This window comes from Zalophus californianus, chromosome 13 (genome assembly GCF_009762305.2).
Source record: "Zalophus californianus isolate mZalCal1 chromosome 13, mZalCal1.pri.v2, whole genome shotgun sequence".
Lineage (NCBI taxonomy): Eukaryota > Metazoa > Chordata > Mammalia > Carnivora > Otariidae > Zalophus > Zalophus californianus.
Genome location: NC_045607.1, coordinates 51,884,133 through 51,904,013, shown reverse-complemented (window position 1 = coordinate 51,904,013; position 19,881 = coordinate 51,884,133). Strand labels below are relative to the sequence as shown.

Genomic DNA, 19,881 nt, shown 5'->3' with positions numbered 1-19,881 from the left:
TTTCAGGAATCCAGTATTTTTAACAGGATTTAACATTCTTGAGATAGGAGAAAATGTTGTTGGTTCTCAGCACTGTCTCAGTTCAAGCCACACCTTTCCTTTACTCCTTTTCATCTGTGCCTACAGGAACTTCTCAGGTTTGAACCTACCAATTAATTTTATTTTCCATAGCTTTTATTTTCCTTATAATTGTTCTCATTATGCATTTTGATACTATCATGGCATCTTTCTTTTTAACATTCTTTATGTTATGCTTTTCATTTCATCCATTTAATAACTGTCTTATGCCATATATCCTAGAAAACAGAGCCTGAGGGAAGGATTAAGTTCTGATTACTTACTTGGGAGATTCAATTCCAGGGAAAGTGAGTAAGAGAAGAAGAATGAGGCAGGCAAGAATAAAAAGGAAATGCATCATTGTGCTGGCTACTGCTTCGTGGTGAGCTGTGAAGAGACAGCAGGTGCACTGAATTTGCTACTCAGGTTGATTCTTGACAGGCTGTGGGAGAGAAACTGTGCTCTAGAGCAATCCGTCAGATGGAAAAAGAGAAAAAGTTACTTTTCTGGTTTCTTCTTGTGTTTTGTCTTTCATTGGTAAAAGTTGCTTATACCATGCCTGTGTTTTAGCATTTATCCTAACCTGGAAATGGCACAAACATGCTAGGAATGCAGCTGGTTGACTTCAAGCAATGGAGACAGATGAGCTGTATAAATTTCATAGGTGGAAGTGGTAGTTAATAAGCTGAGACAGAGCAAGGGAATGAGATTCTAAGAGGCAAGTGTAGGCTGAATCTGAACATAATGCGTAAGATGTGTCTAATACACTAGCAGATGTAATAAGGGACAGGAACTGTCTTAGGTGTGCTGTTTATAGCAGTGAACAAAAAAAGTCCCTGCCTTCATAGACACTTTATTAAGATCATCTTCACATCTTGTCTTTCTGTTGATAATTCAGAGAGGTGTGATGGTTTCTTTTTCATACTTTTTCTAGACCTTCCTTCTAATTCCTTCAGTGACTTCTCCAAGGTATACTTTTCCTTGTATGTACAATAAAATTTCTTTTTTCTAAATTCTTACTACTCCCCTTTTAATAAGTCCAGTTTGTTTTTCTTTACTCATTTTCAAATAAGGAAGGATCTAGACAAATTCAGTGTTCACTAGTGGTCCAGAGCTATGCCTTTTATAAGCTTTATTTGTTGCTTACTTTGATACCAATCAAGTTCCACGTTTCATTTTTGCAACATTGGTGTACATTGATCTCATCTACTTTTCAGAAGGTGGTGTGGGGAGACACAGAGGAAGAAACTTACCTCGATAGTGTAAGATGATGCTCCACTCCACTTACTAGGAGTATGCCCAGGACATAGCATGACATGGGAGACAGGGATATGCTGTTCCCTTGGTTGATTTTTAATCCTCAGGTGCCTTATAGTATGAGCATTTCCCTACTCTTATGTTTTTTTCTTTTCTTTTTAAATATTTTATTCAATTATATGAGGGAGAGAGAGCTAGAGAGACCTCCCAGAGCTCTCTAATGTCTGTCGACCATGTGAAGATATAACAGGAAGTCTACTACTAAGAAGAGGGCCCTTACTTGGCATTCTGATCTCTGACTTCCAGACTCCAGAACTATGAGAAACAAATTTTTGTTGTTTGTAAAACTACCCAGGGCATGATATTTTGTTATAGCGGTCAGAAAGGACTGAGACAGGTGGTGTATGTTCAGGTTATCTGTATGGGTGCGGGGGTGGGTATTGTATTTGGAAAACAATATTCTAAACCTCTAAAAAGCAGAGCATTTTTCCCATATTAATCTTCATCTGTCTTCAACAACCATTTGCATATCTTTTTTGTTCCTTCCTTCTTTTAAGACTTATGAGAATGAATTATCAGTTTGAAGTTATAGGTTTAAAAAGTTCCATTAAAAAATACAGTCTCCAGAATACATATTATAAAGTGTATTTCTGTGAAATGTATCTCTGTAATTAGTTTTCTCTTCCAATTGAATATACAAAATATGCTCCAGTTTTATATGATGTGTATTACACAGTCTTCACTACCACAGAACTCTGGAAACCTGTATTCCAGAAGGGATGGTTCTCCCGGACCCTCAGTGCCATTAGTACTAAAACCCCCAGTTCATCTGTCCTCCTCCTTACCACTTGCACTCTGGGTGGGTTAGAAGGACTGGTGTTCACCTTGTGTTACTCTCCTTCCTTCTGGCTTTTTTTCCCCTTCATCTTTTCTTCAGTCTGCATTAGAAGAGTCACAAGAATCCCAGCCCAGACCCCTGAGGTTGCAACCAGTGGTGCTTTAAGGAACTTTGGTTTGAAACTTAACTTGTCTGTTGGGATTCCTTTTAATACATTTAAAGTTCTGTATAGGGGCACCTGTGTGGCTCAGTCCTTAAGCATCTGCCTTCGGCTCAGGTCATGATCCCAGGGTCCTGGGATCAAGCCCCACATCAGCCTCCCTGCTCAGTGGGGAGCCTGCTTCTCCCTCTCCCACTCCCCCTGCTTGTGTTCCCTTTCTCGCTATGTCTCTCTCTCTCAAATAAATAAAAAAAATCCTTTTTAAAAATAAAGTTTTGTATAGTATACAGTGAAAGGTTGACTTACCCACTATTCGAAACTGATAACTATTGTTGGCATCAGTACTTCTCAGTTCTTGGAACTGAAGTGTAACTTACTTTCAATAAGAAGGTGGTACAATGTCTGCATATCCAACGTTTTTATTACTATCAAGCTATAAAAAAAATTGTCAAGTAGCTGGCTTTGAAAGTCATAGTCATTCTATGAATACTTTTTAGGTGTATGTGGTAAATATTAAATACTTTATATGTTATTTCTTTTATTAATATGTTTGCCTGCAGTAAAAAACAATAGATGAAAAAACTGGAAGATGATCTGTAACCTTCGATGAACACAGTTATTTAGCTGAGATGATCTTTATTCCTGCCTCTCTGTATTTATTGCTTGCTTTACACAGGAAGGAGCTGCAGGAGCTGCAGAATCTTTACAAGCAGAACAGTGCGCATACAGCGCAGCAAGCAGAGCTCATCCAGCAGCTTCAGGTGCTGAACATGGACACACAGAAAGTCCTGAGGAACCAGGAAGATGTTCACACAGCCGAAAGTATATCATATCAAAAAGTATGCTTTTATTCTGTCATAAAAATATAAATTTATATGTATGAACTTCTAAAAATATATAGAATTCAAATTTTTTCAAATTTCAACATTTATTTTTCCCTTTTATATGGTTCTTCAGAATTAAAAATGAAATATAGTTCAATCTGGTAATATTTGAAATTTTGTGACTTTTCTTTATGGCCATCAAAGCTGAAATATTTAAAATATAGATGCAAATTTACTCTGTAGGATATTGTTTTTATAAATTGGAATTTTGATATCTACTATAAAACATACCCTGACTGTAGCCCTCAAACCAGAAAGGACTTGGGAAATGGAATTACTCAGCCTTCTATTATGAGAAATTTTTCATCAATTACGATTCTAGTTTATGACCTAAAGCAGTCTTTCATTATAGAATTTGTGCATTATTTTATTGGCCAGTCTGCACAAACACAAATGGGTATGCAAATGAGGTCTTCAGGATCAATATTTTCCAAGGATTTTTCTCTATTATGTGTGTTTCTTTTAAGTAGTCATTTTACTTTACAGTTGTTTTAGGAACCTCTCAAGAAGGCTCACCCAGCTATTTAGGTATGCTGACTGACTCAGCAATAATTATGGCTAGTAATTAAAAAATAAACACTTTTATTGAATTCTTTATGTTTTGTGTAGTGTACCAAATTATTTATAGAAATAATTTAGTTTCTGTATAGGTCAATCTTACAAGATTGATTTTATTCCCTTGTAATAGTTGAGACAGCTTAGTTAGAGTGGTTAAATAGCGCCGTCTGTGTTGTTCTATTTAACTTACTCTTGTCCTAAAAAAGGACCATAAAAATCCAGTATCTATAATTAACATTTTTATGTTAGTAGTAATAGTAAATAACTATTAGTAAACTTTAAACACCTATATTTTTTAAAGATTTATTGAGAGGAGCGAGAGAGTGGGGGAGGAGGGGCAGCGGGAAGAGGGAGACAAGCAGACTTCCCACTGAGCTCAGAGCTCCATGTGGGGTTCAATCCCACAACCATGAGATCATGACCTGAGCCAAAATCGAGAGTGGGATGCTCAACCGACTGAACCACTCAGGCACCCCTAGATGCGTATTTTTAAATAATGCTTTGGAATAGTGGTTTTCACTGTGTTCTGTATTCCTCGAGTTGCCCTCGGGATGTGGATGATACCAAGTGAAAGGGCAGTGCCTGTTCTCTCCATTTCGAAGAGAGCAGCTTCACCTTTTTGTTTTGAATGGTGGGATTTGCCCGTTATGCTTTTGCTTCTAAACCAGACTCCATTGCTAAAATGACTTGAAAATTTGGATATTATCAGTAACTTTAATTTTTTCATGTTTTTCACTTGTATATTTACCTCAAACATTTCTCTCTCCTAATTTTTGCTTAAAAGTCCATTGCTAAAATGACTTGAAAATTTGGATATTATCAGTAACTTTAATTTTTTTCATGTTTTTCACTTGTATATTTACCTCAAACATTTCTCTCTCCTAATTTTTGCTTAAAAGTCCCCCACATATGGCAATTTATATTCAAGTATGTCTTTAAAGTTCCTTGGTAATAAGCCTTATAACCTTTTTTTTCTCTTATGTGCTAATACTTCTTTTTCTCTTTCTACTCTCAGCAAGTAAAGAGGAAGTAAAGAGGAAGAAAAAGGCAGTGTGTCCTTTGCTATTTCATTTTTCAATCTTGTGTTCTAAGAAATATTTTTTTTAGTTGCTTAACTAAAAATTTGAGACAAAATGTTTCAGCCTTAATTCTGTTTTTTGGTTGATTTTTCCTTAGCAACCTCTACAGAGAGCAATCATCTCTTTTATAACCTACCTGAGAACTTTTACAGATTCTACATCATTTCAAACAACTGAATACTTAAATATTGTGATAAACTTTCAAATAATACAGAAGTATATGAAGCAAAAAAAATAGTCTTCTGTACTCCTACCTGAAGCCCCTGTCCCAAAAGCAACCACTCTTAATATTTGAATGTATCAGAGAGTTTCTCTAGAAGAACAGAATATTTTTAAGTTATTTTCTTTGTTAAATATACAAACATTACAAGAATACATTATTATAAGATATTGAAATAATATTCTAGAAGGCCTGATAGTGCTAGTCTAACAGATTCGAGTATCCTTCCACTCCACCCAGCTCATTTCATCCCCTCCCCAGGGGTAATCATCTGAGTAGTCATTCCAGATTTGCCTGCATTAGATATTCTGTGTGAGTGTGCATGCACACATACCACAAGTCTAGGCATATTATAATTTTAATATTTATGAACTTACACTATCTTTACTGTTCTTTAACGTACCATTTTTCAAGTAATATGCCGTGGATTTATTTTCATGACAATCCATAGAGTGCTGGCTCTCCTTCTGCTCCTCACTGTCCTCCAGCATGCATATATAGTGTGGATTTACAGTCTAATTTGATGCTCATTAAGGTCTCCTTCTCCCACGTTTTGTTGTTAATAAACTTGGCCCACAGAAGGAGATGGTTCCCTTCTCGTCTATAGCATCATTTTTTCCTCACCACATACAAATAGGCTGGTAGGTCTCTGATCCGGGGAAAAGAACAAAACACACAACAAAAACATGTATTGACCTCACTATGTTCCTTTTCTTCCCTTCCTTCTCTTTCTTTTTCCAGCAGTATTCCTTGAAAGACTTAAGTTATCTCAGAGTTCATCTCTCCTGTCTTCTCTGAACCAGCTCCAGTCAAGGTGTTTGTCCCTTTCTCTCTGCTAAAATTTCTCTTCAGAATTACGTGTGACCCCCACATCGCTCATTTCAATGAGCATGTATCAATCTTATCTTACTTCATTTATCAGCAGAATGCGTCTTAATTGATGACTCTCTGTGCCTTAAAATACCTTCTTTTTTTCTTTCCCTCCTGATTTGCAGGCACCTGCAGTTGTGTCGCTTTCTTCCTTCAGTTCTAGCTGTTCCTTTTCTGTTCCTTTCTGGTCTTTCCTTGTCTCCATGTCACCTCAGTGTTAGAATGTCTCAGGCCCAAATCTTAGGATGTCTTTTTTTTTTTTCCCTGTGTTTAAACTCACCCCCCTCGGTGATTTTATCCAGTCACCTAGGCTTTCAAATTGAAACTGTCCTTATGCTGATGACCCCCAGATTTATCTACTCTGGATCTTTTCCCTGAACTTTAGGAAAGAGTATATATAATTGTCTACTTAACATTTCTTAACTTGGATGCCTAATAGGCATATCAGACTTCACATTTTCAAAACTAAACTCCTGTGTGCTCTGCCTTCAATATATGTCTGAAATTCTGCTACTTGCACCATCCGTGCTGTCGCCGTTCTGTCCAAACCCCTATAAAGTATTACATGGACTATTGCAGTAGTTTCCCACTCTATTTCTTTGCTCCTGACCTTATTCCCTTGGAGTCCATTCTCAACACAGATGCCTGCATGTTCTTGCTACAACTAAGTAAGTCAAATTAAACCTCCTTATTCAGCTCCCTCCACTGCTTCCTACTCATAAAAGTAAGAACCCAAGTTCTCACTACAAGCTGGGAGACCGTACATGATCTGGCTCTGCATCACATCTCTGATCTCATCTTTCCCTTCTCCTTCATCTCTCCACTGCAGCCACACTTAATTCTTTTTTTTCCCTTGAACATCCAAGTATTCTTCAACCTCAAGGTCTTTGCACTTGGCTTTCACTGCCTGAAAGCTCTCCCCACTGTTATCTGCATAGGTAACCTTTTTACTGCCTTTACTCTTTACCTCTTCAGCCTAAAATCTAATTGATCACTGATATTGAGTAGGAGGAGTAAGAATGATGTGTGTTGTAATGGTAGAAGTACATACCTGGGGCCTGTTCCTATCCTAGGTTAGGGATAAGAGACTCTCCTTGATTGATACCTATTCTGAGAAGATAAGACATCATTGAAACAAATTAGTTTCTTATAACTCTTCTTATATGGACTCTACCTCAATCCATAAATTCCTAGACAAAATCTTTACTAAATTTGGAGAGTACAAATTAGTTTCTTATAACTCTTCTTATATGGACTCTACCTCAATCATAAATTTCCTAGACAAAATCTTTATTAAATTTGGAGAGGTAGAGGCTTATCACTCCAGTTTGGAGAACTTGTCATAACTTCAGCCTTGACTTGGATACTTTTTGAAACCTTACACACTTGTTTCCCCAGGATTAAGACCATCTGCTCCAAGAATCATTCTGGATAATGAGAGAGGTGATGGGAATATGTTGTGCTTATGAGTAGTATAGAGGCAGGAAAAAAAAGAGCAAACTGACATCTACTGCTTTAAAGATCTGACTTACTTTCCTTTGTGTTTAGTCTCTTTTTTGTCCTCTCTTTTCTCCACTTGGACTTCCTTTTTCTTTTTGCTTTTCCTCAAAAGTTACCTCTTAGGGGTGTGGTGTAGGAAACTTAACTGATTTTTAACTTGATGCTCATTCTGAAATTTTAGTTTTGTAGTGTTTTAATTTGAAAGTTATTTTAGGTCCTTATAGTCATTCATTCATAAGGTTTTTTAAATTTTTTTTATGTTTAAAGATTTTATTCATTCGAGAGAGAGAGACACCCAGGTGCTCCTCTTCATAAGGTTTTTATTAGTATACTCAACTACACTCAATTCAGAAGTCCTTGATTATTTATTTATATTTTGTAAATTTTGCCTCTGGTTAGTAAACATTACAATTATTTTTCCATTGGTAGTCTGTATGTAAATAGTTATTCATAAAAACACAATAAATTTTTTTAATGATTCCATCTCCAAGAGGCAAATACTGTTAACATTTTGAATATTTCCTTTCAGTTTTTTAAAATGCATTTTAACATATCTGTGGATACACTAATATCTTTTACTTCAGTACTTTACTACATTATATTAAAACAATATCATGACATATAATTACTTTGGAAATAATAATATAATTTACTTAATCATATTTCCAGTGTTGATAATGTATGTTGTTTAAATTTTTACTATTGCTTTTTAAAATTTTTTACTATTGTAAATAAGCTGCAGTAAACATCTCTGTTGTCAGTTCAGACTATTAGTATTCATTAGAGAATATTGAATATGCAGACATAGACACACACACACCACACACACACACACACACACACACACACCCACACACACACACACACACACACACACACACACACAGGGCCAGGAGACCATTTATGAAAAAGCCAGTAAGGACATATTAATGGTGTACAATTTTACTCTTAGTTAGTTCATACATAAAGATAGTCTTGTTTAAGTTATTAAATGTTGAGAATGCACAGGGGATCATGAAGTTTGAAGGCGACTTGCCTGCCACATGAGAAATGGTCAGGAAATGTTAAATTATTGAACCTTAAGGAGTTGTGTATAATGATATCCCACTTAGGATAGTGCAAATTAAAAAATCATAGACGTTTATTTGAATGTAAAAGTATTTTTAAACTTTGTAGGCATATTTTTCTATCTTAATTTGAAATATCATTCTAGCCCATTTAATTTTTAACTATTTGGGTGAGTAAATGGTTCTTTTTTTTTTAAAGATTTTAATTTATTTATTTGACAGAGGGAGAGACACAGCGAGAGAGGGAACACAAGCAGGGGGAATGGGGGAGGGAGAAGCAGGCTTCCTGCGGAGCAGGGAGCCCGATGCAGGGCTTGATCCCAGGACCCTGGGATCATGACCTAAGCCGAAGGCAGACCTTAACAACTGAGCCACCCAGGTGCCCCAAATGGTTCTAAATGGTATAAAAATATGGAGAAACTAAGAACACAAGTAGAAAGGCCATCCAGTTGGGGCATAATCATAAATACAGAATTAAAATTTTACTGTAAGCCAGGGAGAATCTGTGTTTCCATTTATACAGATTATTTTACAAAATGTATTATATAGATTGAGGTATAGATTAAGCCATGTCCAGCAACCATATAATAATGGTTAACATTTGATGAGCTTATTGTGTATCAGCAACTGGGAAAAGGGCTTTTATTTCACTGTTTAAGTTTCACACCAACCCTATGTGGTATATTATTATTCCTTATTATTTTATAGATCAAATAGCCGAGGCTTAGAGTATTGTCAAAAGATGGTAGAATTCAAGTCTATATAATCTTGGGTTCAGAACCCACAATCTTAAACTCTGTTATAAAGCCCACTGTACAGTTCTATTATACATAGAATAATGTGGTCTTATCTTTAAAGGGATTCTGTAAATAGATTCTATAAACTTGCATTATTCATTCTCATCAAAATTCTTTCAATGTTCAATATTTTAATGGTGGGAAATTTACCTTGATATTAAATATTACTTAAAAAGATTCCATTGCTGGGCACCTGGCTGACTTAGTCAGTAGAGTGTGTGGCTCTGGATCTCAGGGTCATGAATTTAGCCCACATTGGGTGTAGAGCTTACTTAAAAAAAAAAAAAAGATTCCATTGCATTCTTTTTGTGAAAAGGGATCCTTGCATGTTACCATCCTTTGTGAAAAGGGCCCCCATCATTCTTCTTCAGCCACTCATTCTCCTGGTTATAAAAATTTGGTTTCTTTTATTTTGCTATGACATTGCAATTTTTATTTTTATTTTATTTTTTTACTTTCTGCAGATTTTTTTTATTAGATATGGTTTTTTTCCCCCAGAAATATATTAGTGGTGGAGTTCAGGATGCTGAAATTTGGTGAATGATCACACTGCTTTATTTATCAAAAATAAACAGTATGCTACTGTTTAGACCTCCAGTGTTCACTTACATCAAATTATTCCTTCTAATCCTGAAGCATTTTACTTAATACTTATGTTTATTCCTCATCCACATGTATTTTTCTAGATTTTTCCAATAAATTTGAGTAATCTAATAATCCATGCAACAAGATGAAATTATTTACTTAAAAGTAAGATTTTCAAATATATTTTCATATTAATTTTATTACTTACAAATAATTGGGGCTTAGCTATAATACTCATGTGAGTTGGATAAAAAATTACACTAATAGTTTATCTCCAGTTCTAACTAAATTTTCTAAGTTAGAAACTTCTTACTTACTCTTTCTAATGGAGTTTCTTTTTCCTCTTTCAATTCTCTCTTACTTTTTTTGTTGTTTTTTTGCTTTCCCTCCCATTTCTTCTCCTCCTTTCTCCAATTTATTAAGTTGATTTATTTCATGGTATTCATTTCATTATGAAAAAAAGATAAAATCAGTTGCCCTCTGTGGTAGGTTGAGGGGAACGTGTAGGGGAGACAAAGATGAAGAGAGAAAATTGAAAAAACTTTGAGCACAGGGAAGGGGTTGAGTCATATTTTCCCAGAGGTCCCCTTAATAAATCATTAGTCTCATACACAAAACCTAATAATGTTGAGGGCTCCTCTAGAAGAGACACACACCCATCAAGAGAAATAAAAGTAAGCTAGTGTGTTTTCTTCCTCTGAGCATGTAGCCATTTATCTATGTTTAATTGTTTTTCAACCTTTGCACATCACATGGGGACTGTATCAACATTTATAATTTCTAGATCATCTAACATGTTTAAGGTACAAAATATGTGTTTTATCAACTTTTTTTCTATTAATGATAATTATATGACACAATATCAATTTGGGAAAATTAAGAGTTAGGTTATAAATTAGTTTAAACTGCATGTTAAATCAGAGGTTTTTTTCTCATATTTCTGCTACAAACAGAGTTTTCAATGGTAGAATTTATTGTCTTAGTCACAGTAGCAAATAGTATACTTACTAAAGAAGGAGAATTTTATTCTTTTTTTTTTTAAGATTTTATTTATTTATTGACAGAGACACAGCAAGAGAGGGAACACAAGCAGGGGGAGTGGGAGAGGGAGAAGCAGGCTTCGCGCTGAGCAGGGAGCCTGATGCTGGGCTCCATCCCAGGACCCTGGTACCATGACCTGAGCCAAAGGCAGACACTTAACGACTGAGCCACCCAGGCACACCTGGAGAATTTTATTCTTTAAGCGAATTAGTCATTGGGTCACAGAGCATATCCACTTTCAAAATTGTTAAGGTTAATAAAATATCTTGTTCCTTAACGCTAATAAAAATAAGGGAAGAAGAGTACTTCAGTATAAGTCCCTGAAAATTAAAGGACTTGGAGTTTGGGGTCCTATTCTTGGAGATAACTTGCTTTCTGTCCCCTGGAGTTCCTCTTAACTTTTTAAACTTCGATTTCTTCAACAGAAAACAGCATCAAGAATAGTAAGCATCCTGGATTATGGATTATAATGATTAATCCTTGTTTAGATGGAAATGTATGTTTAAATGTTTTCATAGGCCAGAATCTTGGAAAAAATTCTAATCCATTTTGGCTTTTTGGAGTATGAGAGGAAAGAAGTTGTAGAGAAAAGAGCCTCTCTGAAAACTGTTGTAAGCAGTTGTTATTGCTAATAGAGAAAAAGTTACTAACTCCAATTCCTAAACCAATGCAGATGAATTAATTTGTTGTATTACCTAATTTACTCACTTGAGAACTTTTTTGACCCACTCTACTGTTCTTAATGGGATGAATAAAATGGCATTTAACTGGGGACTGGAACATCCTAAACCTTTGCGTTCTTGCAGGATCTCCTAGTGAAATAAACCTTCTATTACCCCGAGCCATTGTCACCCCAAAACACTTTAGAAATAAAAATAGATTTAGCCTCCCTGAAGGCCCTCCCTGGGGCCTTGAATTAAAAATGGCTGGAGGGCTCTCTTTGTTCCCTGTACTCTTGTGGTCTTATTGCTGAATAAGTAAAGTCCAATCAGCTATCAAAGAAAATAGGCAAGTAGGAGATGTGTATTTAGAATAAGAACTAAGGAATAAGAGAGTTTGTCCCAATTCCTGGAGCAGAGCTGATCTAGATCATCTGTTCCAGGCTTTTTTGATTCTTTTCCACCTGCTGCTTGGAAGGATGGATATTTTCAGAGAAAGAGAGTTTGCCTCAGTGTCTAGAGTTGCCCACTGGTCATATCAGACCAAGCCAGGACAGCTGAGAAGGAGTACACCTGTGTAAATTGCTTGGCAGAGAGAGCAAAGTGGAGAACTCAAGAAGAGAACAGTAAGGGATACGTGAGAGGAGGCAAGAGAAGAGACATTAAGACAGAGCCTTCTTTCATGTATGAATAGGCCCAGAGCCTTATAACTGTGAAGGAAGATCCCAAGACATGACACCCACAGAAAATATACCACACCCTTGGTACTAATGGTCAGTAAATTGGTCCTCAGTCCTGACCACAACACTATCATTCTTCCTGTACTTTGGGCAGTGTGAAGGGAAACTATGAGTTTTTTCTTTGTCAACAATCAGTGTTCATGAGATGCTCAAATAATTGAAATCTAGAAATTCTTTTTTTATATATTTTTAAATTGAGGTAAAATTAGGTATTTATAAATTCTGTAATATTTAAATATTTAAATATTTATTTTTGGATTATTTTCTTCCCGAAAGATTAATTTGTGCTGGTTAAAAGCCAGCTATTATTAAAGCATACAAATAAGAGAGAATATAGTTAAATAATCTTTTTAACTGAGTAAGTGACTGTGTATGCCTGTCAGGCAGACCTTCATTCATCCTAGCTTCAGCTATCTCTAGACAGCTTAGCTCTTGTCTCCAGATTTTGTTTTTTTCTTTTCTACCTGAACTCAATCATGAAAGCAACAACACAGCACAGGTAGGTCACCACAAGGCCCACTTTGATCCCTTCATTGTTCCTCAACGTGGTCAGGTTGCTACTCTCTCTTCCCTCCTAGATTGATGGTATCAACTGTGGACAGGACATTGGACATACTCCCTGGTATAAAGGTAACTGGGAGGGAAAGTTACAAATTCATGTCCTGAAATTCTATATAGATCATAAAGGCAACTTTGCTTTATAAAAATTGCTTAAACTTTGGCTGTAAAGTGAAATGGATTATTTGAAGTATCTATAATAATAGAGTGGTACAATCCCTTATAGAACATAAAAAGTATATTGAGCATATTGTGTCAGAGGAATGGCTTGATGAGTCTTGTTTTTATGACAAGTATATGTCTGAGAAAAAGCATTAAGAAAAGAGGTTGTACAAGCCTTATTAAATTTTACACTTTAAAAAATTAAAGTATAGCATACACACAGAAAAGTACTCTGCCACCTTTTGTGTAGTTTCTTCCCACGAGGCAAGATTCCCCCAATGTTCAATTAGATGAGCAAACCTAAAAAACTAGTGTATTGTTACATAATTTTGAACTTGGGAATTTCGCAAACTCTCAAATTTGAGCAAAAACCCTGAGGGATTTTTCTTTTATTATACTATCTCACTATCTCACTATTAGCCTTATTAAAAAAACAAAAATCTTAATTCTTGGATCACTTTCCCAGTGTCATCAGCAAATACACATTCTTTATGTAAATTAGTTACCACAAATTGAATTATGCCTCATATCACAATCAGAAGTTAGGAGTTTCATCACCATGTAAGTTTGGGAACATTGGAGGAAAACCATTGTTAACCATATGTGACTGCATGAAGCCACTTTTATATATACCATATGCTGTCTCATAGTTTTAATAAAGTCTAGTTTTAAATTTTTAAGTTCATGTTTCTTTGAGTTAAAAATTGAAAGTCATCTGTCATGCCTTCAGAACATTGCTTCTGTTTTATCACAATCTGTTGAAGGTCTTCAGTGGTCCCCTGTTGCCTACAGGAACAAGTCCACCTTCTTGAATCTGGCATTCAGGAGTCTACACTCTTGTCTATGGTCTTACTGCCTGACTGTCTCTTGCTATTCCTTCTGCCCCCCACCCCCCCGCTACAGCTGTAGATGCTAATTTATACTAAATGGGAATGTATCAGTCAAACTTAATGAACTCTCAATTAAAGATTCTTGGTTTTTCTTTCAAATGTATATATTGGGTTCAGTTGGGCTGATAGCTGTTATGCTCCCTTTCTGTCCCTTCCTATAACTGTACATAATGTTTTCACATTTCCTCCACCCTTGGAATGACTTTTTGTTTTCATTCAGTTCCTGTAATAGTATCATAGCTCAGTTCAGGTCCTTTCTTTTACATAGAGTACTCTAAGTTGAATATAACTAGCTTAAAGTGTTTTCGTCCCCCTTAGGAATTTAGCACACTTTTCCTATATTTTACTGGCCAATAATACGTATTGCCTTTTTAACATCAATTGTAGTTTTATGTTGATATTTGATTATATTATTTAGTTTTTCATCTGTTTATAGCTTTTTCCTTTTTTTTAAAGATTTCATTTTTTTTAAAGATTTCATTTATTTATTTGACACACAGAGAGAGATAGCGAGAGAGAGAGAGAGGGAGAGAGAGGGAGCAAGCACAAGCAGGGGGAGCGGAAGGCAGAGGGAGAAGCAGGCTTCCTGCATGAGCAGGGAGCCCGATGTGGGTCTCGATCCCAGGACCCTGGGATCATGACCTGAGCTGAAGGCAGCGGTTTAACCAACTGAGCCACCCAGGCGCCCTATGGCTTTTTTTACCTCTAGAGTATTAAAATCACTTCAGGGCAAGTAGTATGTTGTATGTAGTCTTTATAGATAAGTATATGTGTGTATGCATGTTTACACAGACATGACTATTTTATTGATTATTAATAAATTTGGATATATTTTTTGAAACAGCTTTACAATGAATTACATGTTTGTTTTGAAACCACAAAATCAAGTGAAGCTATGCTCCGGCAAAGTGTTGTTAGTCTTCAGGATCAGCTATTTCAAAAAGAGCAAGAAAATGTTAAATTAAAAGAAAAGCTTCAGGAATCACAAGGAGCACCCTATCCTTTACTGCAAGAAAGTGATTCAGAGCACTCAGAACAGGTGAGAGACATTTTCTAAAAATGTTACCCAGTGCAATATCATATAAAATTGTCTCCTACAATTGACTAAATTTACATAATTAGTATATTAGAATATAAGACTTGGCAGATTGTTTTGTATTGTGCTATTTTTTATACTTTGTTGACATGAATATTATATATAATATGGATTCAAATAGAAATGCACATAGAAATACAGGGTATAATTGGCATAGTTATGATGAAACACTTGACTGAAATATAATGAACAGCAAATTAATAGATGATGCCCATTTTGAGACTTAAACTGAATGAGGTAATGGAATGGAAAGAATGTATAATAGGAAGTCTCATAAAGTAGTTTTCATAATGCCTGATATATGGTACTTAGTACCTTTTAGTCCCAGTTCTGCCACTATCTTAAAGTATGGTTTTGGACAGGTTACTTGACCTTTCTGCCTACTTCCTGGTGTAATTCCTGAGGTAGTACAAATGTAAACATAGATGTATAGGTTCAGGAGTCAGATAAACCTGGGATCAAATCACAACCCTGCCTGTGAGCTTTGTGAACTTGAACAAATTCACTAAGCCTTTTAGCCAAAGTTTGCTCGCAAATAAAATGTCAGTATTACCGCTATGTCACACAGTTTTGTAAGCATTCACAAGATCATGCATATTAAGTGCAGAGCTTGGCATATCGAATATGTTCCATGGTATCTCTTTTAGATAATTTTCAAGGTAACTGTCAGCTCTAAATATGTATTGTAAAGAACACAGTCTTATTCCTGTAAGTTAAGGCACTTGGTATTTCTTTAAGTTTAGAATTTATTAATTTAGTTCAGAAATGGAATTAATACAGATAATTAAATGTTTTTAATGATCTTTTAGCACTAATCTTTGAACAGTAATTCTTGAACCCAGCATATTTTGTCTTACTAACGATTCAACCTTAAGACAACAGTGTTTAAATTTATATCATATTATATTACATTTTTTGGATATCAGGTGCACAGGATTTATCATAAAATTTGTATCATGACACAGTATCATGTTACATACATAGGCCTATTTTATTTATTTTAATTTATTTATGTGTTCATTTATTATAATATGGCCTTGGTCCCATCAACCAATCCAAGAATAGAGCATTACTAATGACTTACCTCTACTTGTATGCTCCTCCCTTATCTGGTACCCTGATTCTCTCACCAGAGGTAACCACTAAACTGTTTATCATTTTGATTATTTTTTAAAAAGTTTTATCACTTATAAATTATGAGGAAATAGTATGTTGTGTAGTTTTGTAATTTATAAAAATACCACAATGTGTTGTTACCTGGGGTTTGGCAATTTTGACTCATCATTATGTTATTAAGATTCACTTATGTTGTTTGGTATAGCTGTTTATTTATTTTTACTGATTTATAATATTCCATTTTATGTGATTATATCATAACTACTTGTACATTGACTTGTAGATGAGTATTTGGGTTATTTCCGGTTTTTACTATTATGAATAATGCTGCAACTGACATTTTCGTGCATGATTCTTGGTACACATGCATACATTTAGGTGGAACATGTATCTAAGAATGGAAATCATAGGTTTAGAGTGTGAAAATGTTACTTTCACAAAATACTTATTTTTCAAAGTATTTTCATAAATTTTACTCCCACCAACAATGTATAAGAGATCTGGTTGATTCCCATCCTTCTTAACATTTGGTATTGTCAGATTTCATAGTTTGCTGACAACTAACTAATTCAAGTATTTTTTATTTTGATCTTCATGTGCATATCACTGATAAAGCACATGTTCAAATGATTACTAGCCAAGGGTGTGCCTTCTTCTGCAAAACATCTATTTACATCTTTTATCCATTCTTCTACTGGATTCTTTTCCTATTCATTCATAAAAGTTCTTTATATATTCCTGATATTAATCTCTATTAAGTGAAATATCTTATCTCAGTGTGTACCTCATCTTTTCATTTTCTTTAATGTGTCATTTGATGAACAGAAATTCTTAATTTTAATTTAGACAATTAATCTTTTATAGTTAATGCTTTGGTGTCTCATTTAAGAAGTTCTTTCCTACCCCAAAGACAGAAAGATTTTCACCTCTGTTTTCTTTAAAAAGTTTTAAGCTTTGCTTAAATCATTTATATTCACAGTTCATTTGGAATGGTGTTTTATGTATAGTATAAGGTAAGGATCCATTTGTATTTATTTATTTCTCCCCAGTAGTAATCAATTTTTCCAGCTCAACCTGTTGAACAATCCCCTTTTTTTCCCTTGTAGTGCTGGGCTACCTCTCTCATATATCCTACTTCAGTATACTTAGGAGTTTCTTTCTAGGCTCTGTATTCTCTGTGTTCCTATACAATGTTATATTGTATTAATTAGTATAGCTTCTAATAAGTCTTTATATTTGATAGTTCTACTCTTACTTTCTTGTTCTTTAAACTGTCTTGGCTATGTTGGCATTTAGCACTTAAATATAGCTTTAAGGTTAATTCATAAAGTTTCATGAAAAACACTTGAAATTTTTCATGAACAGTTTTATTGAAATATAACATACAAATAATAAAGTTTACAAACCATAAGTATGTAACTCCGTGACATTTCACAAAGTGAACATATCCCTGTAAATACCACTTGGATCAAGATACCGAATATTACCAGTTTCCAATAAACCTCTTAGACGTTCATCACAAGCTACTTCCATAAAGGTAACCACCATTTGACTTCTGTTATCATTGATTAGTTTTGCTTGTTTTTGAACCTTACAGTGTTTCACCTTTAAACGCTGTGTTTGCTATGGGTTTTTTGGTAAATATCCTTTATCACATTAAAGAAGTTCCCATCTCTTCATAGTTTGATGAAAGCTTTTTCATTAAGAGGTATTGAGTGTATACAGTGCATCTTTTAAGATGATAGTCAGGCTTTTCTCATTTATTCTGTTAATAGGGTGAATTACATTGATTGATTTCCAATTATTAATTTAATTTTGCGTTCCTGAAATAAATCTAACTAACTTCGTTGTAATATTTTATTATTTTTTGTATTGCTGAATTCAATTTGCTAATATTTTGCTTTGGATTTTTGCATCTATATTTATGAGGGATATTGGGCTGTGGTTTTCCTTTCTTGAATGTTTTTTGTCAGATTTTGATATCTAGGTGATGCTGGTGTCCTAATGCAATTGCAAAATATTCTTTTTCACCGGAAGAGTTTGGGTAGGACATTATTTCTTCCTTAATAATAAACACTGAGGGTGCCTGGGTCGCTCATTCAGTTAAGCATCTGCCTTCAGCTCAGGTCCTGGGATAGAGTCCCGCATCAGGCTCCCTGCTCAGCGGGGAGTCTGCTTCTCTGTTTCCCTCTGCTGCTCTCTCTCTCTCTCTGTCAAATAAATAAATAAATAAAATCTTAAAAAAAGTGATAAACACTGAACGCTTTCCTTGTAAGATAAGGAACAAGTCAGTTCTAGTTAACATTGTACTGGAGATCCTAACTAGTACAATAAAGCAAGAAACAAAATCATACCAATTACAAATGAGAAAGTGAAACTCTTTTTATTCACAGACAACATGGGCATCTGTATAGAAATCCTACTGAGTCTATGGTAAAGCTCCTAGAAATAGTAAGTCAGTTTAGCAGTGCTGCAAAAGACAGCATCAATTTATAACAGTTATATTTTTAAATATTAGAAATAAGTAATTAGAAATTGAAATTTTAAAAGTACTGTTTATAATAACATCAAAGCCTATATAAAAATTAAGGATAAATTTAACAAAATACACCCTAGACCTATACACAAAAGTACAAAACATACTAGAGTGTAATTAAAGACATACATAAATGGACAGCTATGCCAAATTCATAATCAGAAGATAAAATGTTGTTAAGATGTCATTTCTTTCCAAATTGATCATTCATTTTATATTATTCCAATCAAAATCCCAGGAGGCTTTTCTTTTTTTTCTTTTCGTCTCCTTCTTTCCTTCCTTCTTTCCTTTCTTTTCTTTCTTTTTCTTTCTTTCTTTCTTTCTTTCTTTCTTTTTCTCTTTCTTTCTTTCTTTTTTTTTTCTTTTCTTTTCTTTTCTCTTCTCTTCTCTTCTCTCTTCTCTTCTCTTCCCTTCTCTTCTCTTTCTTCTCTTCTCTTCTCTTCTCTTTTCTTTTTTCTCTCTAGAAATACAAGCCAATTCTAAGAATTTACAGGGAATGAACAGTCAGAGGCCAGGGACCTGAAAGAGTAAAATCAAGTTTCATAAAGAAAAAAATTGGAGGACTTACACTACCTGATTTTCAGACATATTTAGCAAGCTAAAAGAAAATCAAGATAGTCTGCTATTGTCATAATAATTGACAAAATCAGTAGAACAGAATAGAGTCCAGAAAAATGTCACTTTATAGTAACTCTTGAAATGATAAGGTAAGTCACTTTTCTTTTTCAAGAATGTTCTTTATAGGGTGCCTGGGTGGCTCAGTCATTAAGCAACTACCTTCGGCTCAGGTCACGATCCCAGGGTCCTGGAATCGAGTCCCGCATTGGGCTCCCTGGTCAGCAGGACGCCTCCTTCTCTCTCTCCCACTCCCCCTGCTTGTGTTCCCTCTTTCGCTGTCTCTCTCTGTCAAATAAATAAATAAAATCTTAAAAAAAAAGAATGTTCTGTATATTTTGGCTCCATTGCATTTTAAAGAAATTTTAGTATCACTTCATCAATTTTAGAAATATGCATTTGTTTAGAAATGTTTCTAATTTAACCTGTGATTTTCTTCTTACCCATTTGGTTATTCTGATGTGTATTGCCTCCTTTTGAAGTATTTGGGTGTTTTTCCTTGTATAGATCTTCCTCAGCTTACAATGTGTTTACATCCCTTTAACCCATCCTAAGTTGAAGATACTGTAAGTTGAAAATACCCTCAATACACCTAA

General features: G+C 34.8%; 1 protein-coding gene across 5 annotated transcripts in view; it reads left to right on the top strand.

The window, feature by feature from the left end:
- Positions 1-19,881, top strand: part of CNTLN (centlein) — a 297,557-nt gene that overhangs the window by 125,467 nt on the left and 152,209 nt on the right. For all 5 annotated transcript variants that reach the window (XM_027616502.2, XM_027616503.2, XM_027616501.2 and 2 more), the window contains exons 7-8: positions 2,989-3,151; positions 14,767-14,961. In XM_027616502.2, coding sequence (XP_027472303.2) covers positions 2,989-3,151; positions 14,767-14,961 — 358 coding nt within the window. The remainder of the gene's footprint in view (positions 1-2,988; positions 3,152-14,766; positions 14,962-19,881) is intronic.